Raw genomic sequence first — 17,924 nt, 5'->3', positions numbered from 1 at the left:
GGCTCATTCCCACGTCTCAGGCGGCTGAAGCGCTTGGCTGGGGATTTGAATTGTTAAACGCCGGGTGTGCCTGTGATGGCAGCGAGGTGTGCGGACGCCTTGGCAGGTGGACTCTGCACCTTAGGTCCCTTTGATCAGCGCCTGCGCTGTGGCGGGCAGGAAACTGAAGCTCCTTGTCCCCAGAAGAACTAGCTGGGGGCCCATTGCTCTGGTGTGTCCCAGAAGCCCTCTGCTCCCCGCTGCTTCCCTGTCTGAGCTCACTGAGGCCCAGGAAGGCACAGGGCCTGGCCATCGGGTCCCCAAGGGGGTTGTAAGTGGCGGGAAAGACAAGTGCAGCATCAGAGTTGAAGGCTGGGAGGGAGAGATTGTGGGGAGAGGGCTGAGCTGCACTGGCCGGGCTCATTCCAGACTTTTCTGAGCCGGAGCTATTTGCTCAGCCTTCTGTCCCCTCCTCCTGCAGCCCAGGAATAACACACTCTTACCTGGGTGGTGCCAGTCTTACCTGGGCGGTGCCAGGGCAGGTGACCACCTGCTGGCCGCCACTGGCCAGCTGTCCTGTCTGTCCAGCTCTCTGCTGGTTCGGTTGTCAGAGATGGCCCTGTGACATCATGAGCAGAAACACAATAGCTTTTTCTTTGGCCTCAGGCCCTGCGGGAACACTTGGTTCTCCCTTTAATGTTGCCATACCCCTCGGGGAAGTGCCAGCCTAGGCCTTTGCAGATGGGGACAGCGAGAGCGGACTGTCTGCAGGCCATGCCTGCGTCGTCTGAGTTAGAAAACCCCAGAGATGGGATTTGAGTGCAGCCGTGTCTCGCTGGGGGGCCCATGCCTGTGACTGTGTGTTCTGCCCGTGGGCCACGCTGGGGGAGCTGGAGGCCCGGGGTGGGGGCGGCGTCCGGAAGCTCAGGGCCAGGCCCAGCGGCCTGCTTACATCTGTGTCGACTTAGCAAGTGCACTGGGCTGGCTTCTGCCCCCCTGGGGGGAGCTAGCTGGTTTGTGTGCAAGCTGTGTGTACGTGTGTGTGCGTGCGCACGGGAGTACGTGTGCGTGTTCGAGTGCGCACATGTACATGTGAGCATGTGATCATGTGTGTGCATGGGCTGGAGGCAGCATTGACGGCCACTCTCTCTGACTTGCTGAGGTCAGTCCAGAAGACCTGGTGTCCCCACCACCACAGCAGCGCCCCGGTGTTTGGGTCCTGGGCTGGGGTCCATCCCGGGCAGTGGCCTCCCTGTAGACCCCTCTGGTCCCCTGCCAGGCGGGCTGAGCTGAACTTCCCGGTGGTCTCTGTGCTGCTGGGGCACAGTGTCCGTCCTAGACCCTGCTCACACCGCACTGATTCCAGGACTCCTGGGGTCCTCTCCCCCCTTCTGGGAGTCGAGTCTCTCCGGCTAAGAGCAGACACCTGTCCATGGTGGGAGAGGCTGAGGGAAGCAGCCTAGGGGCCCCAGGATGCCCTGGGGGGAGAAGACTAAGTGGACTATGTGTCTGAGGGGTGCGTGCCCAGGAGCAGAGTAACTAACGCAGGGCCCCAGGGCTGGGAGGTCAGGAGCCCGGGAAGGTCTCTTGTGACTTTTGAGCAGAGGCCTGAAACGGATAAGGGCAAGAGCCATGGGGCAGTGTGGGGGAGGAGGGACCGGGCCTCGAGGAGGGGCTGTGGTGGCGTGAGGGAGGGGGTGGGTTACCCAAAGTGGGGGAGAGGGGCAAGTCAGGCTTCCAGTGGAGGAGCCGCCTGGTCTGACTCAAGCTTAAGGGGGTCCCACTGGCCGTTGGAGGGAGAGTAAGTAGCTCTTGGGGTGGGAGCAGGAGCCCCGTTAGTGGCTGGGGTGCTAGTGGTAGAGGGTAGCGGCCGGGACCAGGGAGGTAGCGAGCTGGGGGTGAGAAGTAGCCATACTTGGGCTCTGTTTTGAAGGCAGAACCAGCTGGATTGGCTGGCATTTTGCATGGAGGTTAGGGAGAAAGACAGGAAGCAAGGATGACGAGGTGCTTCTCTGGGCCTCAGTGTCCCCATCTATACGGGGTGCTCCCAAGGCCCACGTCATGCAGGAAACACCAGGAGCAGTTAGCGGTTCAGTCCGTGTTTGTTGTCGCTGTACTGAGCACGGCCCTCCCCGCCACGAACAGTCCCCACGTCCACGTGAAGGTGTCTCTTCTCTCTTCCTTGTGGCCGCTGGCCCTTTCGGTTGGAGGTGCTCGACCTTGGCCGTGAGGCACTCGGTACTCAGTGGGAAGTGCTCCGTGCTGGGCTGGGAGCAGCCTTCACGCCCTGCCCCGGCTGGCTTTGCCTGCAGCACCTCTGGGAGCCGGTCAGGCTCTGGCTCTGGCTTTTCTCATTAAATGTTGGAAGTCCTTTCTGATCTCGCCTCTGAATTCCCCCCCAGATCTCCCGAGATCACACGTCTGCCCCGCGGCCCGGCCTGCCCCGGGCCTTCTCCTGCCCCCATCAGGGACGGAGTGGAGAGAGCCATGGTGTCCCCCTCGCAGTGGCCGTGGTGCAGGCCCAGATGCCTGTTGTGTTCCCTCAGGCGCCGTGTTGCCCAGGAGGCAGGGCCCCAGGCCGGTCCCTGGGAGCCGCGGGTAACAGGCCTAATACTGGCCTGAAAGGTGGCCTCTGAGTCCTGGGGGCAGGGCCGCTGTCTGAGAGCGGGGACAGCGGCTTTGTCCCCCATCCTGGCCTCCAGCACAAGGTTGCAGGGGGCAGCTCTGCCTCCTCCCGGTCCTGCTGGAGCCCCTGCCACGCCCTGTGCCCTCCTGTGCCCTGTCCCCACCAGACTCCTTCCTGAGACAGGGTGTCCATGCCCGGCCGCCATCAGGAAGGAAGGGGCTCAGTTCGAAAGCCCAGGCCAGTGTGCGTGTGACCAGGAGCCCGCTGCCGGGCGCCCACGGGGACGGGGCCTGGGGCCGTTCTGGGGAGGCAGAGCCCACGCGGCCCAGCCTGTGCAGGTCTGCAGTGAGAGCCGTGCTGAAACCCAACGCCCTCTTTAAAATGCAGGACGGCCCTTCCCTAAAATAACACAGCCGCAACCGCAGCCTCTGCGCACGGCCAGGCCGCGCCGCTTTGCCTCGGAAGCAGACCTTCCTCCGCGGAGCCCGGCCGGCCTGTGGCCGAGCTCGGGACTGTGCAGGAGCGCGTCCACGCCAGCCGTCCCTGGTGGCCGGGCGGCCCGCCGATTCCCCATTTAAGGACAGCAGCCGCCTCTGTTATGAAACCGGAGGGAAGGAATTTGAATTATGCTCCTCCCGGAGGTCCTGAGCCTTCGCATTTGCCGGCCCGGCCCGCGGGCCGCAGCGGAGCGCTCGGGGAGGCCGCGAGGGGGCCGCTCTGTGATTTATTCCCCGGGTGCCGACGCGGCGGGCGGGCGGTGGGGCGCTGGGCCCGGTCCGGGCTGCGGGGGCAGAGAGGGGCCCCCGAGCCAGGCCGACGGGAGCCTTCGCTGAGCTGGCCGGCGGTACCTGCGCGCCTCGGGCTGCCAGGAAAGGCGCACCCACACCCAGGCCTGCTGGCAGAGGGCTGAGTCATGTGGCGGCCGGCATCTGGCCTTCACCGGAGAACCGCCCTGTGACCCGGGGCTGCCGCGGACCTGTGACCCGGGGCAGGGCCGCCTTGCAGAGCCCCGGTCCTCTCGTCTGCCCCCCCAGGGGAGGCGTGTGTCCGCTGAGCTCTCACCAGATGCCAAGGAGACGGCGGGAGAGGCTCTCTGGAGAGGTGCTCAGGGTCTGGGTGACAACAGCCGGATGTAGTTGGCCCCCATCCGGGGAGGAGGATATGTTTTGTATAAAGTCCCTGCTCATTTTCAAACTTGTCGGGGGAAGCTGGCGAATGGACTGACTCAAATGGCACCCCCTGGGTCAGAGCTCCCAGGGGACAGGGGGCAGCTGTGTGTGTAACACCCTCCCTCTCCTGCTGGACAGAGACCCCCGAAGGGCAAGGCCAGGCTGACTCTCCGTGTCCCTGGGGACCACAGTGATCCCCGGTGGATGGCAGCTTGGGGTTTGCTGAAACAGGGTGCGGTTGGACCCCTGAAGTAATGGAGGCCAACGGTGACGGGGGGACCTGACCTGGAATAGAGAGAAGCAGCTGGAAGAGCAGACAGCGTGTGGGCCCCGGAACTAGGGCGTCCTAGAGGTGACTCTGTTCTCAGCCTCACCCCGCTGCGTGGGGGGACAGCACAGCTGGCTCTTGGGAGCCTGTCGCTGCAGCAGTCACAAAGGCCGAGGGTGATGGGATTTCCCGATGGCCGGGATCCATGCCTGCCCCTGGGGAGACCAGGCCACCTGGGGAGTGTCATGGACTGCAAGAGAGAGACGCACTGTCCCCCTTCTCTGTGGAGAGACTCTGAGTAGACAACGTAGGTCAGCACCCTGCCGGCAAAGCTGGGGACAGTGTGAGCACTGGTGGCGTTTGAACTTGTCACTTTGGATGCCTGGGGTCACAGCAGCCTGCCCTCGTTCACTTGGTGGGACATGAAATGTGGGAGCCTTTAAGGAGGTGGCGCTTCCGTGTGGGTGGGTCCTCTTGTTGGAAACTTGAAAAGGTGGGTGACCCGAGCCAGGTCCTCCACAAACCCACCCTGGAGGGCCTGCGTGGTTTCAGGGTCCGTCTCACCCGTGTGGGGCTGGGTTTTTGTTTTTTTATACTTCACTTTTTAAAAAAACATTTATCTTTTAGAGAGAAGGGAAGGGAGAGAGAAAGAGAGGGAGAGAAACATCAATCAGTTGCCTCTTGCACGTCCCCAACTGGCGACCTGGCCCGCAACCCAGGCAGGTACCCTGACTGGGAATCGAACCTGCGACCTTTCAGTTTGCAGGCCAGCACTCAATCAATCCACTGAGCCACACCAGACAGGGCTAGACTTCCCTTTCTAAAGCAACTTTAGGTTCACAGCAAAATTGAGGGAAGGGAGCCCTGACCGTGTGCTCAGTGGGTTGGGCATCATCCTGCAAAGTGAAAGGTCACCAGTTCGATCCCCAGTCAGGGCACAGGCCTGGGTTGCAGTTTCAGTCCCTCTTATTCTCCGTCCCTTTCCCCCTCTCTAAAAATAAGTAAAATCTTTTAAATAAAACAGAGGGGCAGTGGAGCGTGTCCGCACACCCGTGCAGATTCTGTGGGTTTTGACATAGGCATGATGACATGCATCCACCACTGTGGTATCAACAAGAGTGGGTTCAGTGCCCAAACATCCTCTGTGCTCCGCCTGCTGCTTCCCACGCCCCTCCGGCCCCCGGAGGCCCTGCAGCCCCGGAGCGCCCCAATGTTTCCAGCGTTTTCCCCCTTCCAAGAGCGTCATATGGTTGGAATCACAGAAGATGTAACCATTTCAGAACGGGCTTCTTTCACTTAATAGACTTTTCAAGCTCGTCCATGGTTTTTCATAGTTTAAGAACTCGTTTTTTTTAAGAGCTAGATAATATTCCACCCCGCGTGTGTGTCAGTGTCTGTAACAGGTTCACTTGTAGCCCCTTCATAGTCCCAGGAGAGCAGGTGCAGTCCGAACGCCCGACATGCAGTCACATAAATAATCCATAGTACTAACTGCCATTAAAAGCAGAGGGCGGATTTCTGTACGTAAAACGATGGGGCGCCCAGAATATATTGCTAACTGAGAACAATTGGGAACAGGATCAGTATATTTTGATTCCCCACCTTTGTTAAAACTTGAAATAGTACTCCTGGCTGCTGTGGCTCAGTGCATTGAGTGTCGGCCTGCGAGCCAAGTGTCGCCGGTTCGATTCCCAGTCAGGGCACATGACTAGGTTGCACGCCAGGTCCCCAGCTGGGGGCGTGAGTGAGAGGCAACCACACAGTGATGTTTCTCTCCCTCACTTTCTCCTTTCCCCTCTCTCTAAAAATAAATAAATAAACAAACAAACAAATAAAAAACTTGGAATAGTACTAACTGCTTAAAACCAATCAGAAACCACGATACCCCAGGTTCTAAACATTGGTTATCTCTGATGGGTGCGATTTTAAGACAAATTCACTGTTTCTGTTTCCCGTTTGCATCCATGGAGACAAAATAAAATCGAAAAGCCGACCTGTTTACCCTTCCTCCTCTGCTCCCCTCATTAGGTACATGTACTGGACAGACTGGGGTGAGACGCCCCGAATCGAGCGGGCAGGGATGGACGGCAGCACCCGGAAAGTCATTGTGGACTCAGACATTTACTGGCCCAATGGGCTGACCATAGACCTGGAGGAGCAGAAGCTTTACTGGGCCGATGCCAAGCTCAGCTTCATTCACCGCGTCAACCTGGACGGCTCGTTCCGGTGAGTGGCCGCCCGGCGCTGGGCCCTCGCCCTCCCCACTGAGCCCAGCCGGCCTCGGGCCTTCCACGCAGGGTGTTGGCACTGTCCAGGCCAGGCCAACAGCCTTGTGTCCGAGTCCTCGGGGCCTGCGGAACCCAGGAGTCTTCAGCGCTTGGAACAGTAGAAGTCGCAGGCACGTGCCTCACCTAACCTCACACCCCACGCAGGGTTCGGGGCAACATCTGCCATCGACCGCGGGAATGTTTTTATAGCAAAACGAAAAGCGTTAATTTGAAGTGAGATAGAGACCACAAACACGCTTCCCATCCACACACAGGCTTTGCATTAAACGAGGAGAAGACTCTTCCCATATTCAGACTTTTAGGTTTGCAGACGAGGGATTGCGGACCCGAAGCCCAGGGGTCCGGCAGGTTTTTGGCAGCCCCCTGCACGCCATTTCTGCCCAGCACACAAGCACCCGGAAGGCAGGAGCGGGGCTGGCCCTGGCGTTCGCGGCACTCCCCAGTCTTGTCAGAGGGCCTTACACGTAGCTCCTGCTCAATAAAATGGGTTGAGTGAATGAATATCGAGGATTTTTTCCATCCCGGGTAATTTGTTTTTGAGCTTTCTGGTCAGCTGAGCTAATGGTCCCCCTACTTCATCACGCTTAAGGTGTAGGACCGTCCCCTCCAGGTACAGGTGCAGGGCAGTTTATGCATGAACCCGGTAGCGCCCACTGGTTCTGGGCCAGGACTTGGGGGTCTGCCCGCCCTGTTCCCATGCTGGCTGGGCTCCTGTTGCAGGCGGGGAGCATGTGTGCGCGTGCCAGTGCCAAGGGCTGTGGTGGGTACACAGCATGGGGGGCCCTCGGTGGCTTGCTCTCTGCAGCCACAGGCAGATACCAGCTCAGACACACTTGAGGGTGTCGGCAGGTTTGCCACATTTTATCCAGCCTCGTTTATCAGTTATCTATTGCCGTGTAACAAAGTACTCCAAATGCAGCAGCATAAAACAGCATTGTTTGAGGGGGGGATCAGGAATTTGGAGTGGCTGAGCTAGATGGTTCTGGCCCCGTGTGGTCATCTGGTGGTGTGACTGAGGCTGGAGGGTCCACTTCCAATATTGCCCTCATGGCAGGAGGCCTCAGCTGCTCCTGGCCCACTCCTCACAGCTGAGCCATGGGCCCAGGGCTGGACTGAAGCATTCTAGCCCATTGTCCCTGAGAGTGCACATTGGCCTCTGGCCTGGTTTGAGATTTAGAAAGTGTGACAGCCTGAGACTGTGGTCTCCGGGTAGCTGAGGGACCCTGGCAGTTAAGAAAGGTGGTTAGACGCTAGAAAGGCTGTAGGTGGGGGATGCCCTGGGCAAGGGATTGTGACAAGGGACAGTGAGCATGATGGTGCTAGTGTTAGTAGTGGTGACAATGATAAAGGCAGTGGTGGTGCTGGTGGCCATGGTCACAATGATGATGGTGGTGGTGATGATGGAGGCAGTGGTGCTGTTAATGGTGGTGGGCATGGTAGTGATGCTGATGGTGATGGTGGTGGTGATGGTTGTGATGACGGTGATGATGGTGGTGGTGACGGTGATGGTGGTGATTGTTGTAATGACGGTGATGGTGGTGGTGACGATGATGACGGTGGTGGTGACGGTGGTGGTGGTGATGATGGTGGTGATGATGGTGGTGATGGTGGTGATGGTGATGAAAGTGGTGAGGGTGGCTTTGGGTGCTCTGGATGAATGTCACTCTCCTCGGTGCTGTACCAGGGGCTGGGGAGGTGCTGGTGACAGCTCGCCCACAGATTGCCCCCGGGAGCCTTCGACAGGGGGAGGGTCCACAAGGAGACTGTACAGACACATCTGCTGTCCTGGTTTGCGGGTGTCTCACACACATAGAAGTCAAAGTCCTTTTCTTGTGTTGTTATCAAGTTTAATTTACTCTGAAAGTATAAACTGCTGGCCCTGCAGGGATGAGCAGGTCCCTCTGATCTGTAGGAAGCTGTGAGAGCGTCGGGGCAGGACAGGTGCGCCGTCACCAGGTGTGGCTTCCTCCTGCCACTTCCTTCCTTCCCTGCGGGGCACTCCGCCAGCAGCCACCGTTCTAGAAACAGGTTGGACAGGGAACAGCTGGATGCGCGGGGTCTCCTGTGTCACTGTCAGAGGTGGCGGGAGGCTGGCTGGGCCTGGAAGGTGCCCCGTGTGCCCCGAGAGGGGCTTCCGCTTCCCGGCTCGCTCTGCCCTGGAGTCCCTCTGCACCGCCCGAGCTCCTGTCGTCCCGTGTCTGTCCACGGGTGGCGGTGATGGGTGCGGAGGCTGCGCAGGGCCTGATGGCTTCTCTGCCCCCCGCACCTGCAGGCAGAAGGTGGTGGAGGGCAGCCTGACGCACCCCTTTGCGCTGACGCTGTCCGGGGACACCCTGTACTGGACTGACTGGCAGACCCGCTCCATCCACGCCTGCAACAAGAGGACCGGGGAGAAGCGGAAGGAGATCCTCCGCGCCCTCTACTCGCCGATGGACATCCAAGTGCTCAGCCCCGAGCGGCAGCCTTACTGTACGTCGGGGGCGGGGTGCAGGGCAGGCCTCTCCCTGCCGCAGGGGCCCGTGGTCTGGGGGAGAAACGGGGTGCTTGCCAGAGCAGAGAGATGTGTGGAGCACAGGGGTGGGCTGGGCAGCGGCTTGGTGCGCCGTCCGCAGAGCGGGTGTGGGCTCCCCTCCAGCCGTGCTCAGAGGTAGCAGAGAGATTCCCAAGGGCGGTTGCCCTGTTTTCAAGGCCTCCCCGAAGTTGCATATTTATTAATGAAAATCTGCCCTGAGTCACGGTCCTTAGCCTAGGGCCCCCGAGGGGTGGTGGCAGGGGCCCCTGAGGGTGAAGGCCTTGAACCAAGCAGGCTCAGGGCTCCTGTGACAGGCAGCCAGTGGGACCTCGGCTCACCTGCTCCTGTGAGGATGGGGCAGGGGCTTCTGGCCACAGTGCCGTAGAAGGTTCAAACTGTGAACTTAAGAGTGAGGATGCAGGGGCACCTGTTTTTGGCACCAAGAGGAAGGAGGTGCTGCCTGGAGTTACTTTCTGACGAACTCATGGTCCTTAAATGTGGCTACAGTCTGGCCCGCCCACCGGGGGTGGGGGCAGGGCGGGAGCAGCACCTCCAGCGAGTGTCTCCAGTTAACCAGGGGTGGAGTAAGATCCCAGGAGTATTTGTTCAGTTCAGTTGCTTATTGGTTGTGGAAGGGCTTGGGGCAACGAGAAGCCCTGTGTCCAGCCGGGGCCGCCAGGTTTAGTGCGGAGCCTGCAGGCTCCAAGTCCATGCAGAGACGAGATAGGCCAGACAGGCTCCGCTCCAGGAAGCCACCGTCTCCGGGGTCTCTGTCATTGCTGCATGGGCAGGTTCTGAGATCCTGCTGGGGAAGGCTGAGGGCGGCCTTCCTGGAGGAGGCGTCCTTTGTGGGGCCCTGAAGAAGATGAGGGGGCAGGAGGACGCCCACGCCTCAGCTGTAACGGTGCTGGGAGGACTGGGAGGAACTGGTGAGGCTGAAGGCCAGGCGTGGTGGGAGTCAGTGTTGAGGCGGGGTGGGTGCCATGGTGATGGCCCGATGCCGCAGGAGGGCGGCGCTCAGGCAGACGGACACGCTGGGGCCCCCAGGGCGCAAGGACGTGGGGTACTGCCTGTCTGGAAACAAGGGACAGGGGCGGGTCAAGGGCCCTGTTCTGGAACTCTCTCTCGCCTGCCCCGTGTTCCCCAGTCCACACGCAGTGCGAGGAGGACAACGGTGGCTGCTCCCACCTGTGCCTGCTGTCCCCGCGCGAGCCCTTCTACACGTGTGCCTGCCCCACCGGCGTGCAGCTTCAGGACAACGGCAGGACGTGCAAGGCAGGTGAGACGCAGGGGGTCTGCCCCCGCCCCGCCCGGGGCCGCGCGGGGCCTGCGCGCCGTAACGACCCCCGTGGAAATGCAGGTGGGGAACGTGTCCCGAAGGGGAACCTCCCGTGCACAGGGGCCGTGGATTTCTCCCTCACCCCCTTTTTCCCTTTGCTTCGGGTATTTTCTCACCCCTTTATTCTCCCCCTTGATTTTCACTTGGTGCCTCCAGGACTCCTGCTATGAGTACTTTTTAATGAAGGGTCGTCCCCTGCTCTGCGGTGGTGCCTGAGCCTCTCCGTCCCAGGGGGCAGGTTCAGGGTGTGCTCCTCCGGCAGCGGAGTGAGCCAGGAGTCGGGCCGTGCCCAGGGCCGTCCAGGGCTGGACCACACCGAGGCGGGCGTGGGCCTGGCCAGTGCGGCGAGCAGGGGGACCGGAGGGAAGCAGCCGTCCCTGGACCCAGTCCCAGTCAGGGGACGTGAAGGGAGGGCAGGGGCCTTCCTGGGCGGCTGGCTTATCCCGTGGGTCCTCATACCGTGGTGCCCAGGGCTGAGGGGCGCAGCCCTCCCAGACACACTCGCCACGCTCTGCCACGGCTGCTGGCCTGTCCCCCGCTGCCTGAGGTCTCGGGCTTGTGGCCGGGCTGTTTCCTGGTTCCTCTGCTGTCCGTGGGTGGTCCTGTGGTCGTGCTGGGGGGCTGGGGTGGGGGGGGCTTTTGCTTCTGTGAAGACTTGGCTGTCATACCAAAGGGTACGTTAGTGCGCAGTGCGCTGGCCCCGGCAGCGTCCCCCACGAAGGGCCCCGTTTTCCCAGGTGGCCGTGAGAGGGTTCTGTGTGGTGGGAAGTCATTCAGGGGACATGCCGCCCACACGGTGGTTTTAAAGTGGGCTCCGGCCACTTGGAGCACGCCTTAGAAACCGCCGGCGCCGGACCCCACTCACGCACTTGGCAGGGGCAGGTGTTCGCGGAGCCCCTGCCGGGTGCTGGCACCAGCGTCACGCAGGGCGCAGCACAGACGGGCGCCCTGGCTCCTGGGCTCACGCTCGAGCCTGGGACGGCGGGCGGGCTGGGGAGACCGACGCCGCCAGTAGCTGGGGAGTTATTTGGTGCGTTGGGAGGCCAGCTCCTCTGTCCCTTCCGGGCCCTTTGCTGTGTACGGTTCGCCTGGGCCTGTAAGGTGGTGCCGGGAGGCCGCGGCCCAGGAGGACCGGGCGTGTGGGCTCCAGCAGTTCAGCAGCACCCGGGTGAGGGCTACTCGGGCTAAGGGTGGGTGGTAGACACTTGGGCGGGGGCAGGAGCAGCTCAGTCGGTTTGGATCGATGCTCTCGTATGAGAAAGCTGAAGGGAGGTCCCCGGTCTGGGCTCGCCTGCAGCAAGTGGCAGAGGAGGTTCTAGAAGGTGGGACCTACTAGCTCCCGGAGGCCCGGGTTTGCTGCTGCCCCTGTCTCGGAGAGACACGATCTGATAGCTGGTTTCTTGTGGCCTGGCCGCGGCAGGGTGAGTCCCGGCCTCCCTCCAGGGCGTGCAGGGCGCCCCTGCCCCTCCCTGCAGGAGGGTACCCCGACTCTGAAAGCTCCGCCGGAGAGGGCTCCATTGTCGCTGGCTTGAACAAGGGGCCCACTCTTCATTTTGCAGTGGTCTCTGCTTGATGCCCCCCGAGAACCCGAGGGGATCCAGAGCCAGTCTGCTAACGTTTTGGTGCGTCTTTGCTCTCTTTCTGGTTGTCTGTGTGTTTCACTTGACTTTATTGTGGGAGCGTTTGCAATTTGTGTGTATGTTTCAGAAAGGTGGGTCACGGTGCCTGAAGAGTATTTTACCAGGCGGAGGTGTATTTGAACCTGCTTCCCTGGCCAGGCATCTTTCTGTTGTTTCTCAGCCGTGCGGCCAGGAGAGGGCCGGCCTGGCCCTGGCCCTGGACTTAGGGGGCCTGCATCTGGGGTCCGTTGCCTCATTGATTGGTGATGCCTGCCCAAGCCGTGCGATGGATCGATCGATCAGCTTGTGATGTCTGCTCTGGGCGCGGGTGTGCTGTGGCTGCGGGCAGGCTTGGTTGCCGTCTCTGCCCACTTCAGGTGTTCAGAGCCAGACTGCATGTGGACGTTTGGGGAAGGAGTGGGGGATGGACGTGACCCCCCAAAGGGTGGGTTGTGCAGCAGTGCCCGTCAGGCACCTTGCCCTGATGGGGGGACTGGTGCAGGAAGCGTTCGTGACGGGTCCTGTGAGGCCCCCTCATGCGTCAGAATTCCCAGAATAGCGTGTGAACCCTCTAGGACCCTGGAGTCATGGCCCAGTGAAGTTTCATTTGCTGGAGAAGCTGGTGTTCCCGGAGGGACTTGCCCTGGCCACCTGGGGTGCAAAGTGCTACCGGTCCCCTGGGAGTGGGCGGTGGCCGGGCCCTTGTCACTCTGTGCCTCCCTTCCTCAGCTGTGAGATGGGGTTGCGGACCACCCCCTGCCCAGGGAAGCTGTGGACGACCCAGTGTCTCAGCAGGAATTGAAGGCTTCTGTGCAGGGTGCCCAGCGCGAAGTAGGGGCACAGTGTATGGTGGCTGCAGCCTCCATTCCTGCCGTTGGCGTCTCCTTGTGTTGTGCAGTTTGAGGGGCCTGAGGAGGTCTGCTGGAGGCCTAGGTGTGCCTCCAGATTTCCAGGGTCCTCCTGTCCCTTGGGGATGGGCTGATTTCATTCCCAACCAGAAGGGGCAGGGGCTATGGGCTCACACGGACTGCTGCCTCCTTTTGGTTCCCCGTGTTCCCATAGTTGGAGCCTCGGAGCCCTGGTGACCCTGCCCATGGTTGAGCCCTTGTGAGGGTATTGCATTCTTTCTGCAGGTGTTAAATGTACATCCCCACACCCAGGCACAGAGCAGCCCTGGCGAGCCCTCAGCCTTGGGGGTTGGTGGGGGAGGGCATGCACAGGGGGCAGAGTAGAGGAGGCAGCCTGACCGGGAGGGCTTCCTGGAGGGGGTGTCATGGGGGAGCTGTCTGGTGGGGAGCTGACACTGGCATCGGCAGGGTGGAACTGGTGGATGAGCAGCAAAGCCTGCCCTTCCTGTGGGAAGCTGTTGGGAGAAGGGGGGTGCTGACCCGTAGCACCCAGCCTTCCTTCTTCAGTGGGGACAGCAAGCCTGCAGATTCCCCCAGGATTCAGTGGCTCAGGACCACCTTCCCTGGTCTTGTGAGAACTGTCCCCCTCCCCCAACTGTGAAGGACACTTACAAATCAGTTGGAGAATGCCAAGTGTGCAGAAGAAACAGTATTTGTTGTCATTCCGAGGGGCTGGTTTGGGTGTGGGTATGGTCCGAGGGGGCTCTCTGCAGAGGCTCCTCAGCTCGGGGACTGTCCTCCACTGAGCCTGCATCTTTGCGTTCACCCCAGATGCCCTGTCCAGGCAGCTCTGTCCAAAGGAAGAACAGGCTCCCAGGAGACAAAGGGATGGGAGGGAGCCCTGCTTTGCATGAGAATTGTTCCTCGGTTAGTGCTTTTACAAGAGCTCCGTGCTTTTATAAGACAGATTCCCAGCGAAGGGCTGGCTGGTCCTGGGGGCAGGTGGGGCCTCTGCAGCCCTGGCCCCTTCCGAGTGCGCTCCAGGGGCGGCTGAACAGAGTTTTCTAAAAGTTTTAGTTGGAGTTGAGAAAAGCCCCAGAGGCCTCTCAGAAGCACTTCTCCTAGGTGGCTTTCTGGAAATTCGAGGTGGTCCTAAACATCTCCGTGTCCCTTCATCCATGGGGACACGGGGCATGAGCGAGAAACGGACTCGGCCCCTGGAGGACTTTCTTGTCTGTTTGCGGCAGGGGGACCCGGACAGCAAGCCAGAGACAGGACCATGCACGTAGCCCGAGTGGGGCTGAGGGCTTCCGATGTCCCCAAGAGCTCCACCACCGCCTGCACACTGGGGCTTGGGTTGCGGTCTCCTGCGCCCCTCCTCTGCCCCCCCAGGTCTTATTCCGTGCCACAAGAAAGCACGTTGAAGACAGAGGTTTGATTAAAAAACCGCCGTCCTGTCACCTGGGCTCAGTGCTGTTCTCCTTGCCGTGTGCGGCCGTCTGGTGGCCAGCACCCGTTGGCGTGTGCAGCTGTCACGCCAGTGGACATTCTTTGTACAGGGGGTGTGGGTTTTTCAGTGCTGACGGTGTGCTGGGTACCGATTGTGAAACTCCTCTGAGGCAGCGGCTGGTAACAAAGGCCAAAAGGAAGAAAACGAAACACTGCCTCCTGTTGAAGGTCACTGCCGATGGCGGAGCTCTGAGGTCCCAGTGGGCAGAAGCCCCGTGCAGGCGCTTTGCCAGCCGGAAGGGAGCAGGACCGCAGAGGGCTGCCGGCTCCAGGGGAGTGTTCTGAGGGTGGAATTCAGGGTCTGGCAAAGGAGGCCCCGGGGTGGCCCGGAGAGCCCCTTGGCTGCAGGATTGGTGATGTCCAGAGTCCCAGGGGGCTGAAGAACTGAGGCCACGTGGGAGAGCTGGGAGGCAGCCCTGCGATGGAGAACAAGTCTGTGTGGGTGGCTACCCCTGTTCTAGGAGGGACGCATCGCCAGCGCTGTTCAGGACAGATGATGACATGGCTTTGGTCCGCAGTGGAGAGCCTGCCAGAGACTTGTGGCAGTTAGGACACTCAGTCTCAGGCAAACCCAGGATTGAGAGCAATTTCTTTTCAATCGTGTGATGGCTCTCGATGTCCAGCCATCGTTTATGATACCTTGACTCATATTCTGGCTGTGTGGCCTTTGGAAAATGACTCAGCCTCTCTGTGCTTCAGTGCCCTCACCTGTCAAAAGGAATGATAATAGTAGGCGACTTATTGGGTTGTTGGGACAAAGGTCTGGCGGCCCCACATGTATGAGCTATGCCTTGAATTTGAACTTGAACTGGGAGCCAGGCAGGCAATCTGGTTTGACGCCAGAAGAACAAATCTTCCCTTTCTGTTTGGAATCAGAAGCAGAAACAGGCTGCATAGTGCCAAGAAGAGCTGGGTGGGGGCGAAGGGTGGATGGGATGCCCTCCTTGCATAGTTGGGTGGGTGAGGGGCAGAGGGGTGAGGTGTGTGTCCTAGGTGCTCAGGGCAGGTGACACCCCTTGGAATGAAGGCTGGCATTGGGCTGGGAGGGATTTGGGGTCCAGGGCAGGGGCCTGGCTGTGTTGGAATTCCTCAGATTCTCGGGTCACATCGAGGTTCCCCAGCGGCCCCAAATCTGAGTCTCCACGACAGGGGTCAGGTTGGGGGGGTGGGGCAGAGGGCTGAATCTGCACGTGGCAGGTGCCCCGGCCGGTGGATGGGCGGCAGGTCAGAACCACGGGCACAGCAGGAAACATCTCAGCACTGGAAGCCACGGCCATATGGGCATGACTTTCGGATTTCTGGGGCCCTCCCTCTGGGCGTCTGCTTCATGGAGCTGAAAACCAAATTTTTGTGACATGTGAGATTCCTATTTCCTCCTGACTTTGAGTAAATGAAAGCCAGCCCTATATAGGGAGTCGGTGCCTTCTCCAAGGAAGGGGCTGAGAGGGTGGTGATGCTTGGATCCCCGGAAATGGGGGGATTGACATCCCAGGGTGTACAGGTGTTCCCCTAGATGGGGGGCGGGCCCTCTCTCTGCTCACGTCAGCCCTCTGAGCTGCAGCTTCCTTTTCCGTGAGATCGGAGAGGGGAGGAAGTCCCCGGGCTGGGACATGCTGCCCAGGGTGCCTGTGTGGGGTCCCTGTGGACAGGGCGTGAGACTCGGGACTCCCTTCCTTGGGGCTTGGGGTGCGTAGCCTCATCCCCTAGGCCCTCTTGAAGTGTCCCTGGTGAGGGGCCTGAGGTTTGAGACCACAAAGGAAGTCTCAGCAAGTAGCCCCAGGTCTGCCAGGGGCTTGGGGAGGCGCGCGGGGGCCCAGTGACTCTTGTCCCGGGAAGCCAGCACGCAAGGAGCCCTCCTGGGCCGGGCCGCAGCCCCCCACGCCCGCCGGCCTCCGGCTCGGCCTCCCCGCCCCCTCCGCAGCAGCCGTTCCGACGGCGGCGCCCAGCTGGCTTCGGTTTCCCCACGTTTTTCCAATTATGTGGAATGGGCTAAAAACAGCAGTAGCGGGGCCTTATTTGGGAGTTCCCGCCGCAGCCCAAGCAAGCCCGCCGCCTCCCTCGCTCCAGCCCCCTCAGCAGCCGCCTCTTTGTGGGACGTATTCCTGTTGTTTTGACTTTTGTCCCCACGCGTTTCTCATCACGGGGGGGTGGGGGGGCTTCTGGGCAGTGTACCCCCCGACTCCGGGCCTGAATGACCTGGGCAGGTGGCTCATGGGAGCGTCCAAGTCATGTGGGTGTCCTGGCTGGGCCGGGGTGGGTCCTCGGGCCCCTGCCCAGACCGTGGCTGCTGTCTGTCGGGGCAGGCGGGAGCCTTCCACTCCGTGATTTACGGGTCCGCCTGCCCCACCTCGCCGAGAAGTAGTTTTAACAGATGTTCGCAGGGACAGGAAGCACAAAGACGGCGGGGATGTGGCCGGCCGCGGCGGCGGTGGGGGGAGCCAGGCGTCGCTGTCGGTCTGACGGGCAGACTGACAACTGGCTGACGTCTCAAAGCCCCTCACGTCCGTCCGTCTGTCCGGGCGGATTAGCCGTGGCTCAGGGCTGAGGAATAAGGGGCGCATTTGTTCCCAGTCTGGCCGTCTTGTCACTGATCGGGGAAGTAGGTCAAAGGGAGAAGAAAGGAGGCCCTGTGACTGCCGCCGCCGCCTGGCCTGTGATCGGCCTTGACTGCAAACAGAAGGCAGCTGCTGTTCTCAGCCGTGGGCCGTGAATTGTTAATAGCCCGAAAATCAGATGGCACCGTCCCAGGAAACGGTCTGACAAGGCTGAGCGCTCACTTGTGTTTTTTTGGAAACCAAGGTATAACTTGCAGACAATGAAGGCACAGATTCTAAGTGTATGTTTTGATTAGCTTTGACAGTTGTATAACTCCACATAAACACCACCCCCGTGCAGATACAGAACGTTCCCACCCCCGAGGAGCCCCCCGCCCCCTGTGCCGCGCCTGCTCTGCGGCCGTAGCCGCTGTCCTGACTCCGATCGAGGATGAGCCGTGCTGGTTCTGGAAGGTCACAGAAATGGAACCAGAGAACTTGGGCTTCTTTGTGTCTGGGTCTGAAACATACTTTTAAATCAAATAGAGGAGGAGAGGAGAGCATGCCATATCCTTAGAAAACGGACGCCCTGGAGCTGCCGGGTCTGGCCAGCTCTCCGTGTGCCCCTCCTCCCCCAACGCTGGTGCTGTCCCCCAAGCTTGTCCAGTGTGCCCCTTGCTCCTACAGCCCAGGCCGAGCTTTCATCTGGCCCCAGACGTCCCCAGAGCTCGGGGGTGTCCCCTCGCTTCGGAGGCAAGTTCTGGGCTCACAGGGTCCAAGTCCCGGCAGAGCCCCAGGCTGCCCAGAGGAAGTCCCCACCTCCCCAGTCACGCCGGGTCACGGTGCCTTGTGGCGTCTGTGCATTGGGTGATAGCTGCACATTCTCTGTCTAGGGTCTGGTGACGTGCCTCTGCCCCTCCAGTTCCGTGTGTCCCGGGTGAGCTGGGCTCATGCTGTGGGCGGCTGCCTTGTCTTCATAGAGAGACGAGGAGGGTCTTTTGCACAGTTTCCCTGCTATTCTGATCGAAGTGATGGTTCGCTCCTTCCAGCCTGCCCTCCGAGCGCTTGCTTCTCTGCTTTTGCCTGTGCTGTGCCCGCAACCCTGAGGGAGCACGCGTCCTTCCCTGGGGCTGCAGACCTCATGCAGACACCTGGCCCTCTGGGAGGGCGGGAGGGACGGTGTCGTCTCATGGCACCAACGTCAGGCCGGGGACGTGCTGGGAGCGGAAAACC

At 60.7% G+C, this 17,924-nt stretch overlaps 1 protein-coding gene across 2 annotated transcripts in view; it reads left to right on the top strand.

Annotated features, from left to right (window-relative positions):
• Window positions 1–17,924, top strand: part of LRP5 (LDL receptor related protein 5) — a 95,645-nt gene that overhangs the window by 29,318 nt on the left and 48,403 nt on the right. For both annotated transcript variants that reach the window (XM_090257505.1, XM_090257498.1), the window contains exons 3-5: window positions 6,071–6,268; window positions 8,603–8,799; window positions 9,990–10,121. In XM_090257505.1, coding sequence (XP_090113631.1) covers window positions 6,071–6,268; window positions 8,603–8,799; window positions 9,990–10,121 — 527 coding nt within the window. The remainder of the gene's footprint in view (window positions 1–6,070; window positions 6,269–8,602; window positions 8,800–9,989; window positions 10,122–17,924) is intronic.

This window comes from Furipterus horrens, unplaced genomic scaffold (genome assembly GCF_987537825.1).
Source record: "Furipterus horrens unplaced genomic scaffold, mFurHor1.1.pri manual_scaffold_2, whole genome shotgun sequence".
In the NCBI taxonomy this organism is placed as follows: Eukaryota; Metazoa; Chordata; class Mammalia; order Chiroptera; family Furipteridae; genus Furipterus; species Furipterus horrens.
This window is presented reverse-complemented; position numbering and strand designations above follow the sequence as displayed.